Source organism: Condylura cristata, unplaced genomic scaffold, assembly GCF_000260355.1.
Source record: "Condylura cristata isolate star-nosed mole 26May11 unplaced genomic scaffold, ConCri1.0 scaffold00034, whole genome shotgun sequence".
Classification (NCBI taxonomy): domain Eukaryota; kingdom Metazoa; phylum Chordata; class Mammalia; order Eulipotyphla; family Talpidae; genus Condylura; species Condylura cristata.
In genome coordinates, this window is record NW_004567135.1 from 10,340,202 (window position 1) to 10,360,977 (window position 20,776).

Here is a 20,776-nt window from a genome sequence, read left to right on the forward strand (position 1 = left end):
AATTAGGCAGAGGAAAGGCCATTTAATAACGTTATCTGCATTTAAGTGTTAATTTATATTTCCTATTTTGGTTTTAATAAACAAAAGAAAATACAGCTTAACACATGCAACCATTACCTCAAGTACTCTTCTACCAGATTAATGACCATGCCAGCCATCCCATTAAAAGCTTTTTCTAGCTAGTTACTTGGTACTTACCTTTTTTATGGCACTTTTCTTTTCCCATTATGCTCAGTAGTGCATGCAATACACTACAGTTTAGGAATGCAACAAACTGCTTTTGAAAATCCATGGCTGGGGTTATAACATAACTGAAAATTTCCTAAATTTCTATATGCTGTACAAATTTTAGAGGTAGAGTACTACAAAATCTAACTAATACAATCACATTTTTTGTAATATGTGTAACTTACCGGTATAAAACATTATACACCTTGAAATATATGCAAAAATACTTCATCCCTATCTCCTAACAAAAGAATCTTAACAACTGAATCAATAAAAAGAAAGATGTAAAGCTGGACATCTAAAAAAAGATGATCACTCTACGGGGAACTATGAAGAACTAAAAAAAATTAAACACTGAAAGTAGGGGTGGGGGTAGAGTAGGTTATCACAGATTTCATACCAAAAGCAAGATTTTCTATATCCTCTCTCCTAGTAATCCATAATAAAACTGTGATATTAAAGAACCCAAAAGAAGTGCCTCTTTTTATTTCTATAAAGAACATTAACTGTTCATCCTTAAACAATTTTGTTAATGATTACCAAACACAATTTGATTAAAAAGTTGTTGAACATTTGGAATGGCAGTTTTTTCTCCTGACTTCTGAGGCCTTCCCTGGTGGTGCAACAGGTTAGGACGCAGGACTGTAAGCTGGCCGCAGCTGCTTCAGTGAGAATTCTGGGCCTTGGAGGTGACCCACATGGCTCAGCAGACCTCTCTCATCTCCCCGGCTGTTCTCCTCAGCAGTGTACTTCATCAATCTGCCTGTTCTGCTACCTAGTCTGTGTGCAATGAATCCTCTTACAGCCCCTGTACCTTTCATCTGTACCCCAGTTCTGTATGCACAAATATTTTTTAAAATTATAAAAATTATGATAACCATTCAAAAAAATGGGGGGGAACTTATAGGTAAATATATGTGCGTATTTTTAAAGCTAGTATCATTCAAGCACCAAATTTATAGCTGTAAAAGTTTATTCACTGATTTTTACTAAACTATAATGAAAATAAGTATGTGATTCAATTCTTTTAAATAAGGTTAGATGAAATCATACCTGGGTTACTAGACTACTACTAAGAACTGAAAATCTTTGTTCTAGACTACTTCGTGGTCTCTGTCTTAAAGTAATTTTTCCCCCAGTGTGGTTATATTAATTTCTTTAAGAAGTTTACTTCCGGGCCCTCCCTGGTGGCGCAGCAGGAAAGCACTGCACTAAGAAGCTAAAGCCACTTCAGCATGCGTTTGATCCCTGCCTGCCCCAGAGATGATCCATTTGGTAAGGCAAACCTCTCCTGACCCGCCCACTGCTCCCCTCAGCAGTGTACTTTATCGATCTGCCTGTTCTGCTCCCCACTCTGTCTCTGGTGAAGCCTCTCACCTCCCCTGCACCTCTGGCCTGTACCCCAGTTCTAAATGAACAAATAAATAAAACTTAAAAAAAGTTTACTTCCTGTCCTGTATTTTCTATTACATCATTCATAATCTCAAGCCCCAATCACAATGTTTCCTCCAAATTTCTACAAATCACCTTTTACTCATTTTATATAATAAGTAGTCATCCTTTAACAATACTATCTTAATTTTTTCTAGGTTTATGCTGTATTTAATTTTCCATGAAAATACCTTATCATTGGCAAATAATTGATACAAATTTTAACATCTTTAAGTATTTTTAAATACTCAACTATCAAATCATAGTCATAGGCATGAAAAATCTAAACACTGTAAGAAAGTTTCCTACAACTCAAATAAACCACTTAAACAAAATTTAACTCTAATTATAAGCAAAGATGTGAAATCACCTAGGTTGGGAGATACTTTCTCTTAGGCAAAAAATATTATAATTTAAATCACAAACAAACTGTGAACTGCTATTTACATATTTCTAGGTAGAGCACTAAATAAGATGTAAGACTCGAAATCTTCCAAAAGTAACTGACTTTATCCACTGCCAAGTTTTTAACTTGAATCATATTTACCTGTGAGTACAACTCAAAATTAAATATCACTCAAAGCTTAAGTTTAATAGTAAAATTCTGCCATATTTCAACAGAACACAAAGACCCATGGAAAATGTAAATTTTTGGAATGCCAATATTCTAAAGTTTCCTGAGTTTGTGGTACACTGTTTTTCAAAATAGCTATCATGTAATATTAATTTCTGTTTCACTAATCAACTATAGGGAACTCAATACTATTTACCACTTGTCATTTCAAAATACCACTTTTACTTTGTCTCTTCAAATGTTTCCCACTCTTATGAAAATACTTAATTAAAGCAAACCCTCACTGAACTTATGTGGATAGGAACTTGAAAATTATGACTTGAAGCAGTGTGACACATAAGGAAACCAGGTCCTCAAATAGCAGTTTTCTTCAACATCAGGGATTTTTTTTTTCTTTTCATCAACATTACAAAGCTGACCAAATCGAAGTTATTCAAGGATATGCTATATATCCTTCTACCATTGGAGACTATAGCTGACTCTCAAGATGTTAGCAAATAATGTTTGGCCCAAAATAACACAAGTCACAACATCTAAATCCATAAAATCTAACTCTTGAGCAATTTAATAACTAAATGAAAAAGCACAGATCCTGACTGAAACTTTATTCAATAAGATCTATATAACTCAAAGTAAAGTGCACATCATGGAGTAAGTTTAGTATAGACACAAAATTCTCAATAAATCACAGAACATTAATATTAAAAGGAACCAAGAGGTGATATAATCTAATCTTTTATCTTTAACACTTCTGAATGAGTACCTAACTACCCTGTGTGAACAGATCTTTATAAATATTCTAGTCAACAATTAGCTACAGGATCCATTTTCTGCAGTTTATTCACACTACGACACCAATTTTCCTTTAATACTTCTTCAAAGTCATTAAAATACCACATTACTTCTCTCACAACAGTCCAGTTACAAATATTACACAGAACAAGAACACACTTAAGGTCCGACATTAATTTTATACACGTAAGATTCAATATCAAACACCAGCTTGAAAACTGAAAAAAAATCATCATCTTGGTCTTTTGAATACAAGCTGAGCTGTTTTAGTAGGCATTACAACATGATAGAGCTTGAGGAGAAGCATATCAACGTCTAAAACAAGAATGAAAAGAAAAAAAGAAAGAAACAAATGACTTGAGCTCAACTCCTGCCATTTGCTAGTTGTGGTGTTGGCAAACTATTTAATTTCAGCCTCTTCACATATAAAAAGTGATTGTCCTTTATGTGTTGTCAGAATCAAATGAGAATATATGTAAAATACAGTGCCTGCTGCATAATAATAGTATCAAATCCCCAACCCTATCTCTCAAGTCCTTTAAACACAATCAGTCTCTCTTTTTTCAAATTTTGATCCAATGTCATATTAGACCCTAGAACGAACTGCAATTTAAAACTTACTTGTCGTAAGCCAGAAATCTAAAAGATGAATGCATTAAAAACTGTTGTATCACTAGAAACTGTATTACTACATATGCTATATTTACCTCACAAACTAATTAGTGTACAGCATCTTAATTTACTCTCTTAATGCTAATAGCATCGAAATAAGTAAATAACCACTCACATACTAGCAAAAGTGTAACTTTAAGTGCTGGTAAAGAACTGGCATAAGCATTTTTATAATCTATGCCTATGTATATTAAAATAAAATTTGGAACTTAATAACTATAGCCACATAGACAAATCAAAATGTTAATACCAAGACAGATCAAGATTAAGAAATCCATTTGTCAACTCTGAGGGAAGATTCGCTCACTATTAAGACTAATGAAGAAAACAATCAAAAAGAATATAAAAGAATTAAAAGACAAGTCACAATGAGAAAATACTTGTAAGAGATACTTATAACAGGACCTGCAGGGGAAAACAGTTAAAGCACAGCACTATGAAGCTATCTGTATCACTACAGCACAACTTCAATACCAGGACAGGCATGGTAACCCCACATGGCATGGCAGACCTCACCTAACTCACCTGCTGCTCCCCTTAGCAGTGTATTTCAGTAGATCTGCCAGTTGTGCTCCCCACTCTCTCTGGTGAATCCTCTCACCCTCTAATCCCTGCACCTCTGGCCGGTATTCCAGCTCTTGTGTGCATAAATAAATAAATCTTTAAAAAGTTACTTATAACAATGAACTAACTATTCTTCAAAATACACCAAGGACTCTATATTCAACTGTATAAAACTGCCAACTTGATTTCTAAAATGGGTCAGAGACTTTTAACAAAAAGATGTAACAGGTGGCATATAAGCATATGAAAAGATGCTACATGAAAGTATTTAGGGAAATATACATTATAACAATGAGACACTATACATACCTATTAGAATAACTGAAATCTGCATGACCAACAATACCAAATGCTGATAAAGCTAAGGAGCAACAGGAATTCTCCTTCTCTACTATTGAAAATGTAAAACAATATGGTCACTTTGGAAGAATCTGGCAATTATAAACTAGATGTGTACTCTTTAAATGAGCTAAACAATCCAGCAATTCACGCTCCCTAGTCTTACCAAAAGACTCAAAACCTTATGTTCACACAAAAATCTGCACGTGTGCATGGACACACACATACACATATACACATACATAAACTTTATTCATAATTGCTGAAAGTTGGAAGCATCTAAGACATTCTTTAGTAGGTGAATGAATAAGAGTGAAAAGACCTGGAAGACTCTCAAATACCTATTACTAAATGAAAAAGACTGATAAGAAAAGATATGATACATATACTATGTGATTCCAACCACGAAGCTATGGAGACGACAAACTATGTAAGCAGTAAAAAGTTAAGTGGTTGCTGGAGTTTGGATGGGAGACATTTGAACAGCACAGAGGACTTTTAGAGAAGCAATGATATGACAGTATATGGCAGATATGACATTATAAAGGTGGATGTATATCATTATAAACTTACATAAATACCAAGCGTGAACCCGAAGAAAAACTATGGACTTTGGGTGATTATGATGCATGAAGGTAGGTTCACCTCTAAATTAGAAAAAAATAATTACCACATTATGATATTATATTGACAATGGGAAAGGTTATATATTCATGGAAGCAGCGAGTTTATGGGAAATCTCTGCACTTTCCTCTCAATTTTGCTATAAACCTATGGGGGAAAAAATTAAAAAAAAAAAAAAACCAAAACGCTGTACTGCTCACACTCAATTCCCACCACCGAAATAGGTTTACAAAAATACCAGAAGTATTATTCACTCTGACTTGAAGAATTTATGAAAACTAGGGGAGAAATGTAACAACACAGGGAAAATATCTCCAAAAGACAAGCGAGGACACAATTCGTTATCAAAGATATGGAGGAAAGTTCTGAATAAAAAATATAAAGCAGTAAGAGAATTTTAAAGATGACAGAATTGTTAAAGAGGTAGTAAAAAAAGAACTCTCACATAGGTGAGTGAAAATATAAACAAAAAATGCATAAATCTTCTGGGAAACCATCTGACTATATGTACTAAGTATTACAGTATTTATACTCTTGGAACTAGTAACTCCATTTCTGAATTTAATCCTAAGAAATTTACACAGTGAAACTTGAGGTGTAAGTTCTTGTTTTGTTCACAAGGCCACAGATAAATTCTCTTCCCCAACTACAAGCCCAAGTGTCAACAGTCTGTGTTATTTTAGAGCCAGCAATTACAAAACAATCTCCTATACCAGCTTCTGTTTAAAAATGTCCAAGCCCAAAAAGGAGAATTCTGCTGAAATTTATCAAAAAGGGAGGGGCTGGAAAGAAATGAAGAGTGTTTAAGACAGTGACTGAGAGATAATAGTTAGAATTTTGTTTTAGAAAATTCAGTAAAAGATTCTACATAGATTTTCTGTAACTATACTTCAAAAGAAAGTGAAAGGCCTTGTAAGGCCTACATCTTTGAGCATGTCAACAATAAGCAGTGTAGGTAGAAGAGCGGAAAACCCTTAACTTCTGACCTATATGAAACTACCCCAAGAATGGGGTGGAGGAGGCTTTGCAGGGGAATAATGACGGACTGTATTAGGTGAGGATACAACACAGATTAAATTTTAGAAAAACAGGAAAATGGTATTTCTTTAGCTACAACTTTATGGAAAATGACATAAGTGTACTGTATTCATATGGAAAAAATATTAACACTGGGGGTAAATTATGACTTACCATATAGGAAGTATCACAGAGCTAAGAATATTTCTACTAATTCTTATGGTATAACCAATAATAAAATTATTATATAAAATTATACCTACCTACCTGGGATCCTAGCACAACAATATGTTCTATAAGGGCAGGCAGGATTTTGCTATTTGCTACTACCTAAGACATTACCTGGCACATAGCTGTGTTCAAAAAATATTTATTGAAAAAAACCTTTAGGGAAAGGAACAGACAAAAAGAAAAGACTTCAAAATGATACATCAACATTGTCTTTAGTAATGGGGGAAAAAGCCAACCAGGAAGTAGTTCCTTTTTAATGTATTAAGAAGTTCCCTATATTTAAAAAAAAAAAAGTATTTGAAATGCTTTAGAGTAGACTTAACTGAAAATTTAAATATAGGAAGCAGACTTAAGTTATCTTGAGTGAATAGGAAGTAGAAAATGCACACTAAGGCTTTTTTCCTCCTGTAGCTTTTAGTCAATATGCAAAACTAAACTTCCTGAAGAACTTTCAGTGTACTGTTATTAAAGTCCCTAACACTTGGGCTTTATAAATTTCTCAACTACAGTACTACTATTCTAAAATCAAACTACTAATTTAAAATATTGTTGACAAGACTCACAATCATGACAGGTAGTGAATAAAAATCGCAAATCTCTGAACAAAGGCTGAAAGTGAAAAATAATTTTGCAATACCAACCATGGTTTTTAAACTTCTGATCAAAGTAATTAATAATTCTTATATTTGGCATTTATGGATCAAATGTTCTGATTTTCTCTTACTGAGAAAATTCCTACTCAAGTGGGAATTCAGTTACTACTGTACATTCTAAATTAAAGATCAAATGTTAATTCTGAACTGTCACAAATGCATGTCAGTAGTACAAAAGCATCAAAAACAGTGTTCCAACACTTATTATTTGTTTTTTAACTAAAATTTCAATTCAAATTTTTCTCTATAAGGTAAAAAAATCAGGTAAATCATGTCACCTACAACTACATTAATATAATCAATTAACCACATATAAAAAAATTAAAAAGAAATATTAATCAATTTCATTTATTTATCTAGTATATCTAATTACTATTATTGCAACAAATAACCTATTTTTTAAATCCAGTGCATACTTTATACACTACACATCTTAACTTGAATGCCGAATTTCATCAGAATAACCTTAAAAACAGTATTTCACATGAAGACAGACAGAAGTTATCTGTATTTTTTTTTTTAAGTTATCTGTATTTTTAAGGAATGTGTAAGGGGGGAAAAGTCTCCTCAATTACTGCAATTTTTTCCTACACAAAGAAAATTAGGGCAGCTTATTTCACCCCTTTTTTTCTAAGACTGAAAAGGTATATCACATCCCCAAAAGCAGCAGCAGGGAGAATAGAGACAGACAGTAAACTAATTTTAAAAGTTATTCTATAGAGAAAAAAGGAAAGGCAGCTCTGCTGCAGTGAAAAGGGTGCCTGAGTGGACTAGCAGCCTAGAATAGTGAAGAGATTGGCTAATTTTCACTCTCAACAATTTTGATGCCCAATGTGTGTGGTGTTTTTCACATCGCTTACAATTCTAGATATCCCGCAATTCAATTCCCTTCTAACACTATCTACCAGGCGTTATCACAGCCTAACTATTAAAAGAGTTCAGTGCCACAAACTGCCCCTACTGCAGGCACTAGTGAGCTGCAAGCCCAAATTGTCACATATTCTGACCCACAGGTTCTGAAGCAGGGATTCCCAAGTCCCCCTCCTTAAATTCAATAATTTGCTAAAGTGGCTCACAGAATTCAGAAACTCAGTAAGTTCACTTGCTAGTGTATCAAAGGATATAATCCAGGAATAGCCAGCCAAATGGAAACAACATAAGACAGTCATGGGAGGAAGGCCACAGAACTTCCACGCCCTCCCAGCACCTCGAGGTACATAGCCTGAGGCTCTCTGATCTCATTTAGAGGAGTTTATAAAGGTTTCATTATATAGGCATGGGTGATGAACTATTAGCAACTTTAACTCAGCTCTATCTCCAGCTCCTCTTCCCTTTACCAGAAATGGGGGTGGGAGAAAGACTGATCTTTCTGGTGACCAACCCCACCTGGAAGCACTCCAGTGGCCAACCAAGTTACCTCATTAGAAGCTCTCTGTCAGAGCAAAGATCAAATATGCATTTCTTGTTATGCCACAGACACGTACTGGAGGGCAATACAAATTCATAATGTTTAGGATCAGGTTTCTCATTCTTGGAGAAGGTAAGTATACATATAAATGGTAATGAAGAAAATAGAATGAACTTCATGTTTTATTGAAACTGAAGATATCAATGTGAACTCATGACTGACAACATAAATAGAAAGATAAGAGATTTGAATTCAAATTTACATACACACACAAAGGCACAAACATAAAATTTCCTAACTCTTCACTGTAAGACTCAAAAGAGTGATGCCCCAGTAAACATGAACCTGTCTAACACTCAAATTTTGCTTTTCTAATTTCATTCTACGTTAAATGGAACCAGGCTCCTTGGAAAAACAGCTGGCCTAGGGTTGGAATGGAAACAGTAAAATGAACCATAAACATTATACCGAGAAAGGGTACCATTAAAAAGTGTAAGAGGCCCTCCCTGGTGGCACAGTGGGTTAAAGCACTGCACTAAGAAGCTTAAGCCAATTCTGCATGAGTTCAATCCCCGCCTGCCCTGGAGGAGATCCACATGGCAAGGCAGACCTCTCCTGACCCGCCCGCTGGTCCCTTCAGCAGTGTACTTCATTGATCTGCCTGTTCTGCTCCCCACTCTGTTCCTGGTGAATCCTCTCACCCTCCACATCTCTGGCCTGTACCCCAATTCTGTATGAATAAATAAATCTTAAAAAAAAAAGTGATATGAACACGTTAATAAAAAAGGACACAGAAGGCAATTACTGGCCAAATTTGGGGCTACTTGTTAATATATCACAATAAAAAGATTTTTCTTTAAAGGGTTATAGCCACAACTTGAAGAATAAGGGGGAAAGTTAATGTTAAGTATTGGTTTTTAAAGAAGTCATCTTTACATATGAAGATAATAAGGATGACAGATGTTTAAGATAGTAAACTAATAGGGTATTAATAGTGAAGTTTGTAATCAGTGAAACCTTTTCATAGTAGTATTTATGGTATATACAGGCAGTTTCATTCTGTCCTAATAAAGGTTATAGAAAACTGTCAAGATTCTTATAAAAAAAAAAATCAAAGCAATTCTGTAGTCAGTATGTTTACCAGCTAAATAAATCATAATTCCACACACACAAGTCCATATTCATGTCAAGGCAGGAGGAGGAATTGCAAAGACAAAAAACAAAACAAAAAACAAAAACAAAAACAAAAACCCAACAACAAACTGGCACAACAAATCCAACAAAGACCATTTGTCCACCAAAAATTAAAGCTACTCATACCTGGTTAGGCAGAGCAAACATTTAAGTTCAGTGTCTACTATTTTAAAATTGGTGACTTTTTTTTTTTAAATGTCTAGTAAGAAAAGAACAATGTACCTTGGAGCCACCTTCCTTTTTCTGGTAAGAAACACCTGAATGGTGCTGCCCAGTTATTTAATTGAAGCAGGTAAGTTTCTCTTGCCCCAGAATAAGGGCTAGACAGCAGTTTCTTTTTTTTTTTTTTTTAAGATTTACTTATTTATGCTTACAGAACTGGGGTATAGGTTAGAGGTGTGGTGGGTGAGAGGATTCACCAGAGACACAGTGGGGAGGAGAATAGGCAGACTGAGATACACTGCTGAGGGGAGCAATGGGGAAACAGGAGAGGTCTGCCGTACCATATGGGTCACTTCCCTGGCCGGGGATGGAACTCATGTTGCAGTGGCTTCAGAAATTCATAATGTGGTGCTTTAACCCACTGTGCCACCAGAGAGAGCCCAGCAGTTTCTATTTTTGACATGATAAAAGATATATCTACCAGTAACTGGGCCCTCTCTGGTGGTACAATGGGTTAAAGTGCAGCACTATGAAAGCTATCCGCAGCCATTGCAGCACAAGTTTGAGCCCCACGTTTGATCCCCGAGTTTGATCTCAAGTCAGGGAACTGGCCCACGTGGTGTAGCGGACCTCTTCTGTTCTGCCCACTGCTCCACTCAGCAGTGTATTTCAGTCAATCCACCTGTTTTGTTCCCTAGTCTGTCTCTGGTGAATCTTCTCACCCACCCATACCTCTGGCCTGTACCCCAGATGTTGTATGCATAAATAAAATCTCTTAAAAATAAATAAATAGTACTGAATAAGAGAAAGTGTGTAGATGCATGCAAAAAAGGACAAAGTCTTCTGGTAAGCAACCAAACCAAGGTGCCAAGTTTTCCCTTACAAGTTATTAGAAATTCTCTAGTAGTCTTGAATGGCCCTAAATGGGGTCCAAAGCAAGAAAGGTTCCCCCACTCCATTCACACAATAGTAACAAAACTTACTTTGCATGTAGGAAGAATGAAAAGCCACACCTAATGCTTGGGGGTGATTTGGACTGTGGGTAGCTGAAACTGAAGCTCCCTACTGACATAACTACAGCAGCAGCACAAGCACAGCAGGAATATTTTGAAAAATCTGGCATATTTTGAGCTAAAATTTTTAGTGTTCAGTATGGATTATTCTGGTGTAACAGGAATGTCTGACCTCAAAGGGCCATTTTAGTCTAAAGAACATTCAAGAATCCAGGCCCAGGGATGAGTATGCTTATTAGTTTGTGCTGATGAGTTCATAGACAAATAATATCAACTGGCAGACTGAGAATTTTATCATGTTACCAAGACAAAGTCTTGCTGCTTTGAGAAGAAAACTTCTAGAATCTTGCTGGCAATGAGGGAAAATCTAATTTCCCTAAAAACTCTGAATAAATTAGACATTCCAGAGAATTTAAAAATATGTAAGTGAAATAAGACTTATACTTGCAGCTCATTTGAGAGTCAAATACTTCTTACTAGCATTTGTCAAAATAAACTGATTTTAAAAACAATAATAAACAAATAAACAAGATTTTAAAAACAAGGGGGAAAATCAATTCACATTATCAGGAACTAAGCAAAAAAATCATAACTTTAATTTTCAAAGTTAATAAATTTAAGCCCTATAGAAATTATAAATTAACATGTCAATCTATTCACTCATACTCCAATATCCTTAATTCTCTTAGTGTTTTCCCAGTAAGTAAAAATAGGGGTACCTAACAATTTTAGGAACTTAAAGGTTCAATTTATTCTCACTAACAATGACAAACTTGAAAGTGAATAACCTTTATTACAGAAGTCATCTAAAAATCACTGACAGAAATTATACTAACAGCTATTAAACTGTCTTCTATGAAAATCACAAAGACTTAAGTCTAAACAGAACTAATACTTGTGATAACCTATGTAAATAGCATTTCAAAAACTCTGAACACATCAAGAAGTGAATAAAACAAATCTTCTATCTCTGTCCTTATAAAAATCTACATATGCACACTGGCTAAAAGACCATATAAGTTTTCATAAGGTAAAAATATAAAAATACAAAATAACAAGTTATAATTACTAAATAGAGCAAAAGGACTTAAAGTTCCATTAGAACTCAAATTATTCTTCTTGTGTTTAAGTTATCTGCAGCAGAAAGAACAAGGACTCAGATAATCCAGATGACCTTAAATTATTAAACCCACTATTTTCCTCAAATTTAAGATTAACAAAGTATCTGGCTAAATATCTTTCCTTGTTCATCTATCTTATCCTTGACCACGTATCTACTTATCAAGTCTTTCTTGCCCTGTAATTGCTCAGTTGTTTAAAAAAATGGCTTGTTCTTGTCTACTTCTCAACCTTCCCTCTTTAAACTCACCACAAACTGTCCACTGTATTGAATCAATAAAATCACCAAGTATCCGGAACAAATATGATATAATGGCAATCTCTTTAATTCTGCATGTATATGTGAATTTGTGATAATATCCTTTGCACATCCTATCCAGTAAAGGGGAGAAGACTACTTTTTCCTTTAAAGCTATTTTTAAAGAAAAAGCACAACTCAACGCAGTATCTGGACATAGCACATTCCAACAGGGCTTTCTACAATGATGGAAATGTTCTATACTTGTGCCATACAAACAACATGGTAGCCGCACATGGCTTTTGAGCTTTAGAGAACTACAGGACTGAGTTTAAAATTCTTATTTCATTTTAATTAATTAAAGTTTAAATAGCTACATGAGGCTAGTGAATACTTTATTGGATCATGAACAATACAGAAACTGAGGCTATTACCAGTGGCTTACATCTACTTATATACATCTCCCTCACTCAACTCCTCTCTCACTTTGGTAATCTTGAACTTAGTTGTTAATGACTTCTTAAGAGCCAAACACAATAAACAATTTCAACAGTGTAACTAACAACACTTCACCTCTACTCTTTCTAAAATTCATTCTCCACAATTGTTACTATGCAAATTGAACTTCCCTGTTGTATTCTTTTCTTAAAATTTTATTCCCTTGATATGGCTATTCTCTCAGCATTCTATTTCATTCAACCCCTGAACTTTTTCCTTTGCCTACCTATTAATTATTCTTATTTTGCCCTACGATGATCATTCTTTCCAGTTTTCTATTTCTCTCTCCCTCTCAATCTATCCACCCACCACCAACCATCCATCCTCTTCCTACATAATTTCATTTTACTTCTAATTTGTCAGTTATAACTAATTAGAAATTTGGAAATCATTAGTCTTTTTTGCTACCTCAAACTGATTTTTTGAGCTATCCAACAGCCTACTGAACTTCTGAAGAAGTACCTCAAACTCAACATGCCAAATTAAACACATTTAAATCTCCTAGCTTTCCCCCTTTTTAAGAAATCTCCCTCAGTTGGCAGCATACTGATCTAGCCATTCTTCATTTTTCCTCCATAAAGATTTCATTTTTCTGTTGACTACCTTAGCTCAGATCTTAGAAATCCCATACTTCTACCCAAACTAAATGCCATACATCCGCTGTATTCTTTAAATATAGGGGATTTTAAAACTCTGTATTCCATTTGTACATTACTACTAAAAAAATAACCAATTAACTTTCTTAAATTCTTTGTTACTCTTCATTGCCTACAGCTAAGTACCTGTGTGGGAGGAATGCATGGTAAGTTCAAAGAGCATGTAAACAAGATAATGATGTCTAGGAACTCTTTAGGATAGTAAAGAGATTATCTGTTGCTTTTCCCAAATATAGCTTAGTTCACAATGACCAATATAAATAAGGAACTTGTCTACAGAGATAGGTACATATCACAATATTTAGTTCAAAACTATTAAGTCATGAACATGATCTAGTCATTATCCCAAGCAATCTGTTTACTAGTAGAGAAAATGTGTATATCAATAATGATTTGATTCACTAATTAGTTTTATCTCTCATTGTTTGGCTTACATATTAGTTTTTGTTTATTTAAACTCAAGACTATCCACCATATACATAATGACAAAAACCAGACTATCTGTCTCTGAGAAACAACCTTGACTGCCCAAAAGGCATCTACAGAAATAGTGTGGCTTTGCTCAGTCTCCTTATGATAATTACATGAAGCAGATTTCCACTCATTCTTAAATTATACAGAGTAGGGAAGAGAACAGGCAGATGTGCTGAGATACAATGCTGAGGGGACAGGGCAGGAGAGGTCAGCCACACCATGTGGGTCATACTCCTAGCTGGTGATTGAACTCATGCTGCAGTGGCTGCAATAGCTTCTTAGTGCTGTGCTTAAACCACTGCGTGACCAGGGAAGGCCCCACACTTAATTTTTTTTTTTTAATTCTTAACTATCCGGGGAAATTATTTGCTTATGATGACAAATAGCGTATCTGAGGATTCTTTTCTAAAAATCATTCATTTAGCACATACATTTAGGAGAGCATATCTAATACAATAATCTTGCCAAGATTCAAGTCACATCATCAAAAAATGAATTCTTTTTGAAAACCTCAAAAATCTAAATTAATACAAAGATAGGACAGACTCAATTACATCACTGGCATAGCAAGGAAATTACTGATGTTTACCCACTCTATAGAACGTATCAATAACTAATCTTTTTCAAACCACAAACTAAAGTCTGCCACGAGTCAAAGGCACAACCTTTTTCAAATAAAAATATTCTTATGAAAAATTTCTGGTAATTTCTCTTCAATCTGGAAAGTTTATCCTCCTTTTTTTTCTTTAAGATTTGATAAAATTCCTGAACTGACAATGCAAAAAGTTCCTAATACGCAACTTTAAGTTTAAAATATTCAATTTGTAAGATGTGACAATTTGCTTGCCTAAAAGACAATTTTTTTAAAGCACCATTATCCTTTTATTATATTACATATATAAAAGCATATTTTTCAAAGTATCTTCAAGTAGTATTTCACTTGGTCCTCAATAAAAATAATTTAGCATACAAGTTAAGTTCCTTACTCAGGATAACACAGAACCCAAGTATTCTACCTTAGAGATCTTTTCTACTATATAGTATTGCAATAAATCATACTGAACTCTACTAAAAAATTGGAATCTGCTGTGGATCCAAAACAAAGGCAAGAAATACAGATGAAACACTAAGAGCTACACTATGTCTACTAACAGGGAAAACGATATTAAAGTATATTGAGCATCTCTTTATATCCTTAGAGCTGAAAAAACTGAGCTGAAAAAGAAGATAAATATTTCAGCTCATTTGAAAACTATTTTTAAGAAAGCATCTTCAAGTAAAATCACTTTAAGAGTGATCTCAAAAGAAGGAAATCTTAGCAAACTCTGGAAACTAGTAATTCAGAAAGTGGCATTTGAGAAGGTAGCAGGTAATGAAATGAGAAAGACAAAAAGACAGGCAAAGTTATAGAATTTGAAAGCACTGACGCCACATGTTGCACTCCAATGTTCTGCCTATAAGAATGGACGCAGCAGTCAAGAGTTTTGCCACATGATTTTTCAGGTATAAATGTAAACAAATCAAACACAACTTCATATAAACATTGAAAATACAGCCTAAAAAAAGATTAAATGATTGCTAAAATATTAATCATAGTTAGTATTTATGTACCAGGCCCTGTCTTAAATATTTAATATATATTTAATTATTCACTCAATCACCACCACTCCATGAACAGGTATTCTTATTACACTCCATTTTACAGATAGGATACCAGTATGAAAGTTGCCCAAAATAACACATGAACCAGGATTTAAATCCAGGCAGGAAAGTCCTTAAGCAAATGTTATATTGAAGAAAAATAGTATACTCTTTAAATCTAAATTCTGGTCATGGCAAGTCTCAGCCTTTTCCGAGTCTGGTCCTATGTTAAATAAATAAAAATGCAAGATGCTAAAAATAATTATGAAGTATAGCAAAACCCAATACCTAATTACTATGAAGTTTTTCCATAGTATAGTAACATTTTCAAAAGTTGTAATTTGGGCATAACCATTCTTATTGCTTTTACAGCTTTATATAAAAATTTTTAAATTACCAGAAAATCCAAACAACTAGTGTAGGATGATTTCTAGAAAAGAGGGCCCAATTCTAGCTGAATGTTTCCATGAGGATTAACCAGGATGACTTTCAAATGACCAGAATCCTGCACTAGAATTTCAAAGTCAAGAAATGAACTTGGTCACCAGGCAACAATAGAGTCCCAATTTGTTTTACACAAAAACAACCTCTCTTTCCAAATTCTTACACTCAGAACTGTGATGCTAAAGGTCAGGAAAAAAAGTAAATAAGACATTTAGCTCCCTAGGACTAAATAAGTACACACAAGTGCATCATTAAAAAAATAAACTTGAATGTAATTCTCAACTTCTATACTACAAAGGTTACCTCATTCAACAATAAACCTACATATATTTGAAAACAAACCTTATCTAACTAAAATCATACAATATTTATTTTTTTCTGTCCTGCTGTAAGGGACAAAGGATTATTTCAAACCACTCAACAACCGCTGATTTAATGAGCCTACCTACCCTGTAGTAATTTGAATTTACCAGTACTACGAATCAGAAAGATTAGAAAGAAAGGAAAGGGAGAGGAAGGAGGGGAGAGAGGGAAGGAGAAAGGAAGGAAGGAAAAACTCCAAAATTTATTCTCTATAACCTCATTTTGGGATAGGAAGTTATGTAAGCACTCACCTTAAAAAACAGAATGTGGCACAACTTTTAAAATTTTCAATATTCAATAGGAAAATTAGGTTCAATGAGTTACTAAGACCAATAGCAATGAAATGTTATAGTTTCTTAATCATAGAAATCCCATTATATCCCGGTTTTGCAGCACTGATAAACACTTATTAAAAATTAATATCACAAAAAATTATTATCACATACTGATGATGGGACATGAGTCTTACCAGAGAAAAGCTAGTGCTAATATATTGGAGTTTAAATAAAACTTATGATTTGACTTCCCTTTTTAGGTATATCTGAAAATAATCTCACCAACTTGAAAAGTGAGTATATCACATAAACTCAGTATTTAGAGAAAAGTGCTTTAAGTAAATAATCATTCCTCAATCTGTGTTTTCTTAAAGCAAATTACGCTGTTTCTTAAAAAAACAAAAGATCCCTCTCTAGAACAGCAATGTCAACTCTTGTAAAGTCCAGCAATAACGTTTTCTGATGGCAACTGGGTGTATCAAAATTGAGATTCATTTGTCTACTAAAACCAGATGAGAAATCTGCATCTTAAAAAATCTGTTACCTAGGCCCTCCCTGGTGGCGCAGCGGGTTAAAGCACTGCACTAAGAAGCTAAAGCCACTTCCACATGAGTTCAATTCCCGCCTGCCCCGGAGGTGACCACATGGCGTTTCAGACCTCTCCTGACCCGCCTGCTGCTCCTCTCAACAGTGTACTTTGTAGATCTGCCTGTTCTGCTCCCCACTCTCACTGGTGAAGCCTCTCACTGCCCCTAAGCTTCTGGCCTGTACCCCAGTTCTGTATGCACAAATAAATAAATCAATATTAAAAAAAATTAAAAAAAAAATCTGTTACCTATATGGAGGTTTCTCAAACTATTAAAAATAGATCTAACCTTTGTTCACTGCAGCTCTATTTACAACAGTTATGGGAGCAATCTACACACACCAGGACAGAAGAATGGATTACAAAAATGTGGTACGGGTCCACATCGGAATACTACTCAGCTATTAAGAAAAAAAGATGAATTCTTTCTATTTGTGACAATATGGATAGAATTAAAGAGGAAAATGCTATGCAAGTAAAACATAGGGAGAAAGACACATAAATGGTTTACTGGATGGTTACATTTATATGTGGAACCCCAGGAAATCAGACTGAATTGAGGCTACTAAGGCAAAGTGAGGGAGTGGGGAGATACAAAAAGGAGAGGGATTATGCTGGAGGGCCCAAGGTGTCTTGGTGGTAGATGTAGTGTGGTAACATACAGCGTAACATACAGCTGAGGCGGTGTGATCTTGTGCCTTTGAATCAAATACAGTGTTGTAAACAAAAAACCTGTTATCATCCTGTTAAGATCAACCTTATCATCTGTTAAGCTCCTGTGGTATCAAAGTATTACCTAAAGAATTGATACCTTTTTAACAGATAGCTATGCACAGTATGACTATAAAAATAAGCTTGAGGGCCCTCCCTGGTGGCGCAGCGGGTTAAAGCACTGCACTAAGAAACTAAAGAGCCGCTTCCGCATGAGTTCGATTCCCGCCTGCCCCGGAGGTGACCACATGGCGTGGCAGACCTCTCCTGACCCGCCCGCTGCTCCCCTCAGCAGTGTGCTTAGTCGATCTGCCTGTTCTGCTTCCCGCTCTGTCTCTGGTGAATCCTCTCACCCTCCGCATCTCTGGCCTGTACCCCAGCTCTGTACGAATAAATAAATAAATCTTTAAAAAAAAAAATAAGCTTGAAGGAAACAGGTTTGAATTGTGTACCACACTCACCCATTCTGCACCCCCCACAAACCTACTTATTTCTCTATCTGAAGTGATAAAATCAGTACCTGAATCTGAAGGCTGGAATCTGTCATGGTTATGAGATTTCTCCAAAAATTTGACATCTCCAGAAATCATACCAAAACAAAATTGCGCCATTTGATATTTACTAATTACCTATCTACTAAACTACCAATACTGTAGTTTACAAACTACAAATACTATACACTTCTCAAACTATTAGCTCTTAACCAAGTTATTATTTGTTATACAGCAACTTAAGCAAGTCATTTAACCTGCTCTATTCTATGTTTCTTATTCATCAAGTAGTTGCCAAAACAAAAACTTCCACCAATTTTGAAACACTAGGTTTTTTACACAACAATTGAAAACAGTATTTCTCCTGCCTTCCTATAAAAATACAACTCATTAGAAGGACACATTCAGTGGGAAAAAAAAGTTTCCTTTCTTCTATAGTAATTATCTATAGCACTATATAGTCTATAGTAATTTGAATTTAAAATGAGAAAAACTCAAACAGCAAACTACTGAAAGGGTTATTAATCAATACTGCCCAACTACTTCTATAAAGGAAATGAAAAACTGTTGGGACTGTCAAATGAGATAAAAGTTTTTACACCAGGGTACCAATTCATTTGGTTCTGTAGCCAGTCTTCAACTGGCTTAAAAATAATATGGCTTTATCACATCCAAGGACAATCGATATTCTCTAGTTTGACCACATACATGCCTAGACAAAGGGGAATCTCAAAAGTCATGAGTATGGAAAAACTTGAGAAAGCTTATAAAAAGTATTTTTGTGACATTAGACAGTTTTTTTTCCCCTACTGTATCATCAGTTCTAGTTAAACTAACAGGAAACTCCAGGTGATAAAGAGGAACAAACACATTACAGCTGAGAAGTCTTAAAAGTTAAATAATTGAAGCCAGTAAGATTAATCCATAAAGTGTTTAACATTTACTTGGGCCTAGTCTTGAAAGTATGATAATCAATTAGGAAAAAAGTTTTTTAAAGCACCTATTCACATATGAAACTATAACATTAGGAAAAAGTGCAGCTTCAGTAGAAACAGGCATCCTTGGTAGGAAAAAAAGTGTCTGCTTCTAAACTAAATTTTTACCTGCAAAACAAAAGGAATCACATTTAATTTTTTTCTGAGTATGACTGACCAATGGGAATAAAAGTCAGTTTGGCATGTTCTTTTCTAAAAGTGACCACCTTTCCCAATTTTAAACCACGGGAACGTTGAGTAGCTTTTTTTTCACAAAGCTTTAGAAGTTCTAGATCACTAACTGTAAAACTTAAATTCTGTTCCTAAAGAACTTGTCGGTTTTTAAGTTGACATCCTACCACATGCCCAGTTAACCTTCTTTCAATCTGACGTGGCCTGGGTAATTTGGAAGCTGACATTCAAAGGGCTGTCGTTAGTGGACAGGAAACATTCCTTGCTCATTCGGTTATTTTCAAGTTGTGTATTTTCGTAGCAAGAATGGCATTTTTCGTGTATAATGGAGCTCTGGCTTTTTCCTTCAGTCTAACTCAATACTTCTTCCAATAACCCAAAGTCCACTTCCTGGCGAGGGCTACATTCAAGCTAGCAGCGACACACAGATCAAGCGACAAGCAGCCCCAAACCCCCAGCTAATTAAAGCTGGGAATATATTTGTGAACCAGTAAAACACACCATTATTTAGACCATGAAAAACTTTCTTGCTAAGTTAAAAGGGCGCCCTGTGACTCCTTTGGACTCCAGGGAAAACGTGGCCTGAAGACCTTTTTATAACTTTGACTCAACAATGACATTCCCTCTTTGAAAGCCCTTAGACGACAGTGCTTGGGCTCCTGTACTCCTCACTGCACATGAGTTGGACACACTCGTTTTAATTATGTCAGCGCCCGGCGGGCAACGCGGCGCCAAAGTATCCTTAGGTGGCACTCTCAGTATCAAACACCCACTGCACCTTGCTAGTCCTGGGCAGCCACCCAGAGGAAGTCCTTTCTGAAGGTTCCTACTACGTGCCAGTGCCCGCGAGATGCAGCCAGGGCGGTCAGTCAGGAACGCGGTCGCTCTTACTCAGAACAGCCTGAGCCAGGAACGGAAACAGGCGTCCAGCACCCCGGCAGCGCCCCACTGCGGAACCTCTGCCGACCGAAGCGCCTGAGGCAGGAAGACTGTACTGCCCTGACGCCAAAACTTACCCACTAATTCCAGTTTCCTGCGGGCCGCTGGAGTACAGCAAGGAGGCACCGGCAATGCGCTCGGACTCGCTCGGACTCCCACGACCTTCCACACTCCTTCCCCGGTAGCCAACCTCTTGGCTCCGGAAAACTCTGATTCTATGCAAACACCCCCAGTTCTAGGTTCAAACTCTCTCAAAAGTTGTCCCCCCCCCCC

The 20,776-nt window shown here is 35.6% G+C and overlaps 1 protein-coding gene across 1 annotated transcript in view; it reads right to left on the minus strand.

The window, feature by feature from the left end:
- The window catches only part of WNK1 (WNK lysine deficient protein kinase 1), a 129,479-nt gene that overhangs the window by 107,727 nt on the left and 976 nt on the right, over positions 1–20,776 (minus strand). Inside the window, exon 2 of the mRNA XM_004692541.2 lies at positions 20,581–20,718. Within this exon, the coding sequence (XP_004692598.1) occupies positions 20,581–20,718 (138 nt within the window). The remainder of the gene's footprint in view (positions 1–20,580; positions 20,719–20,776) is intronic.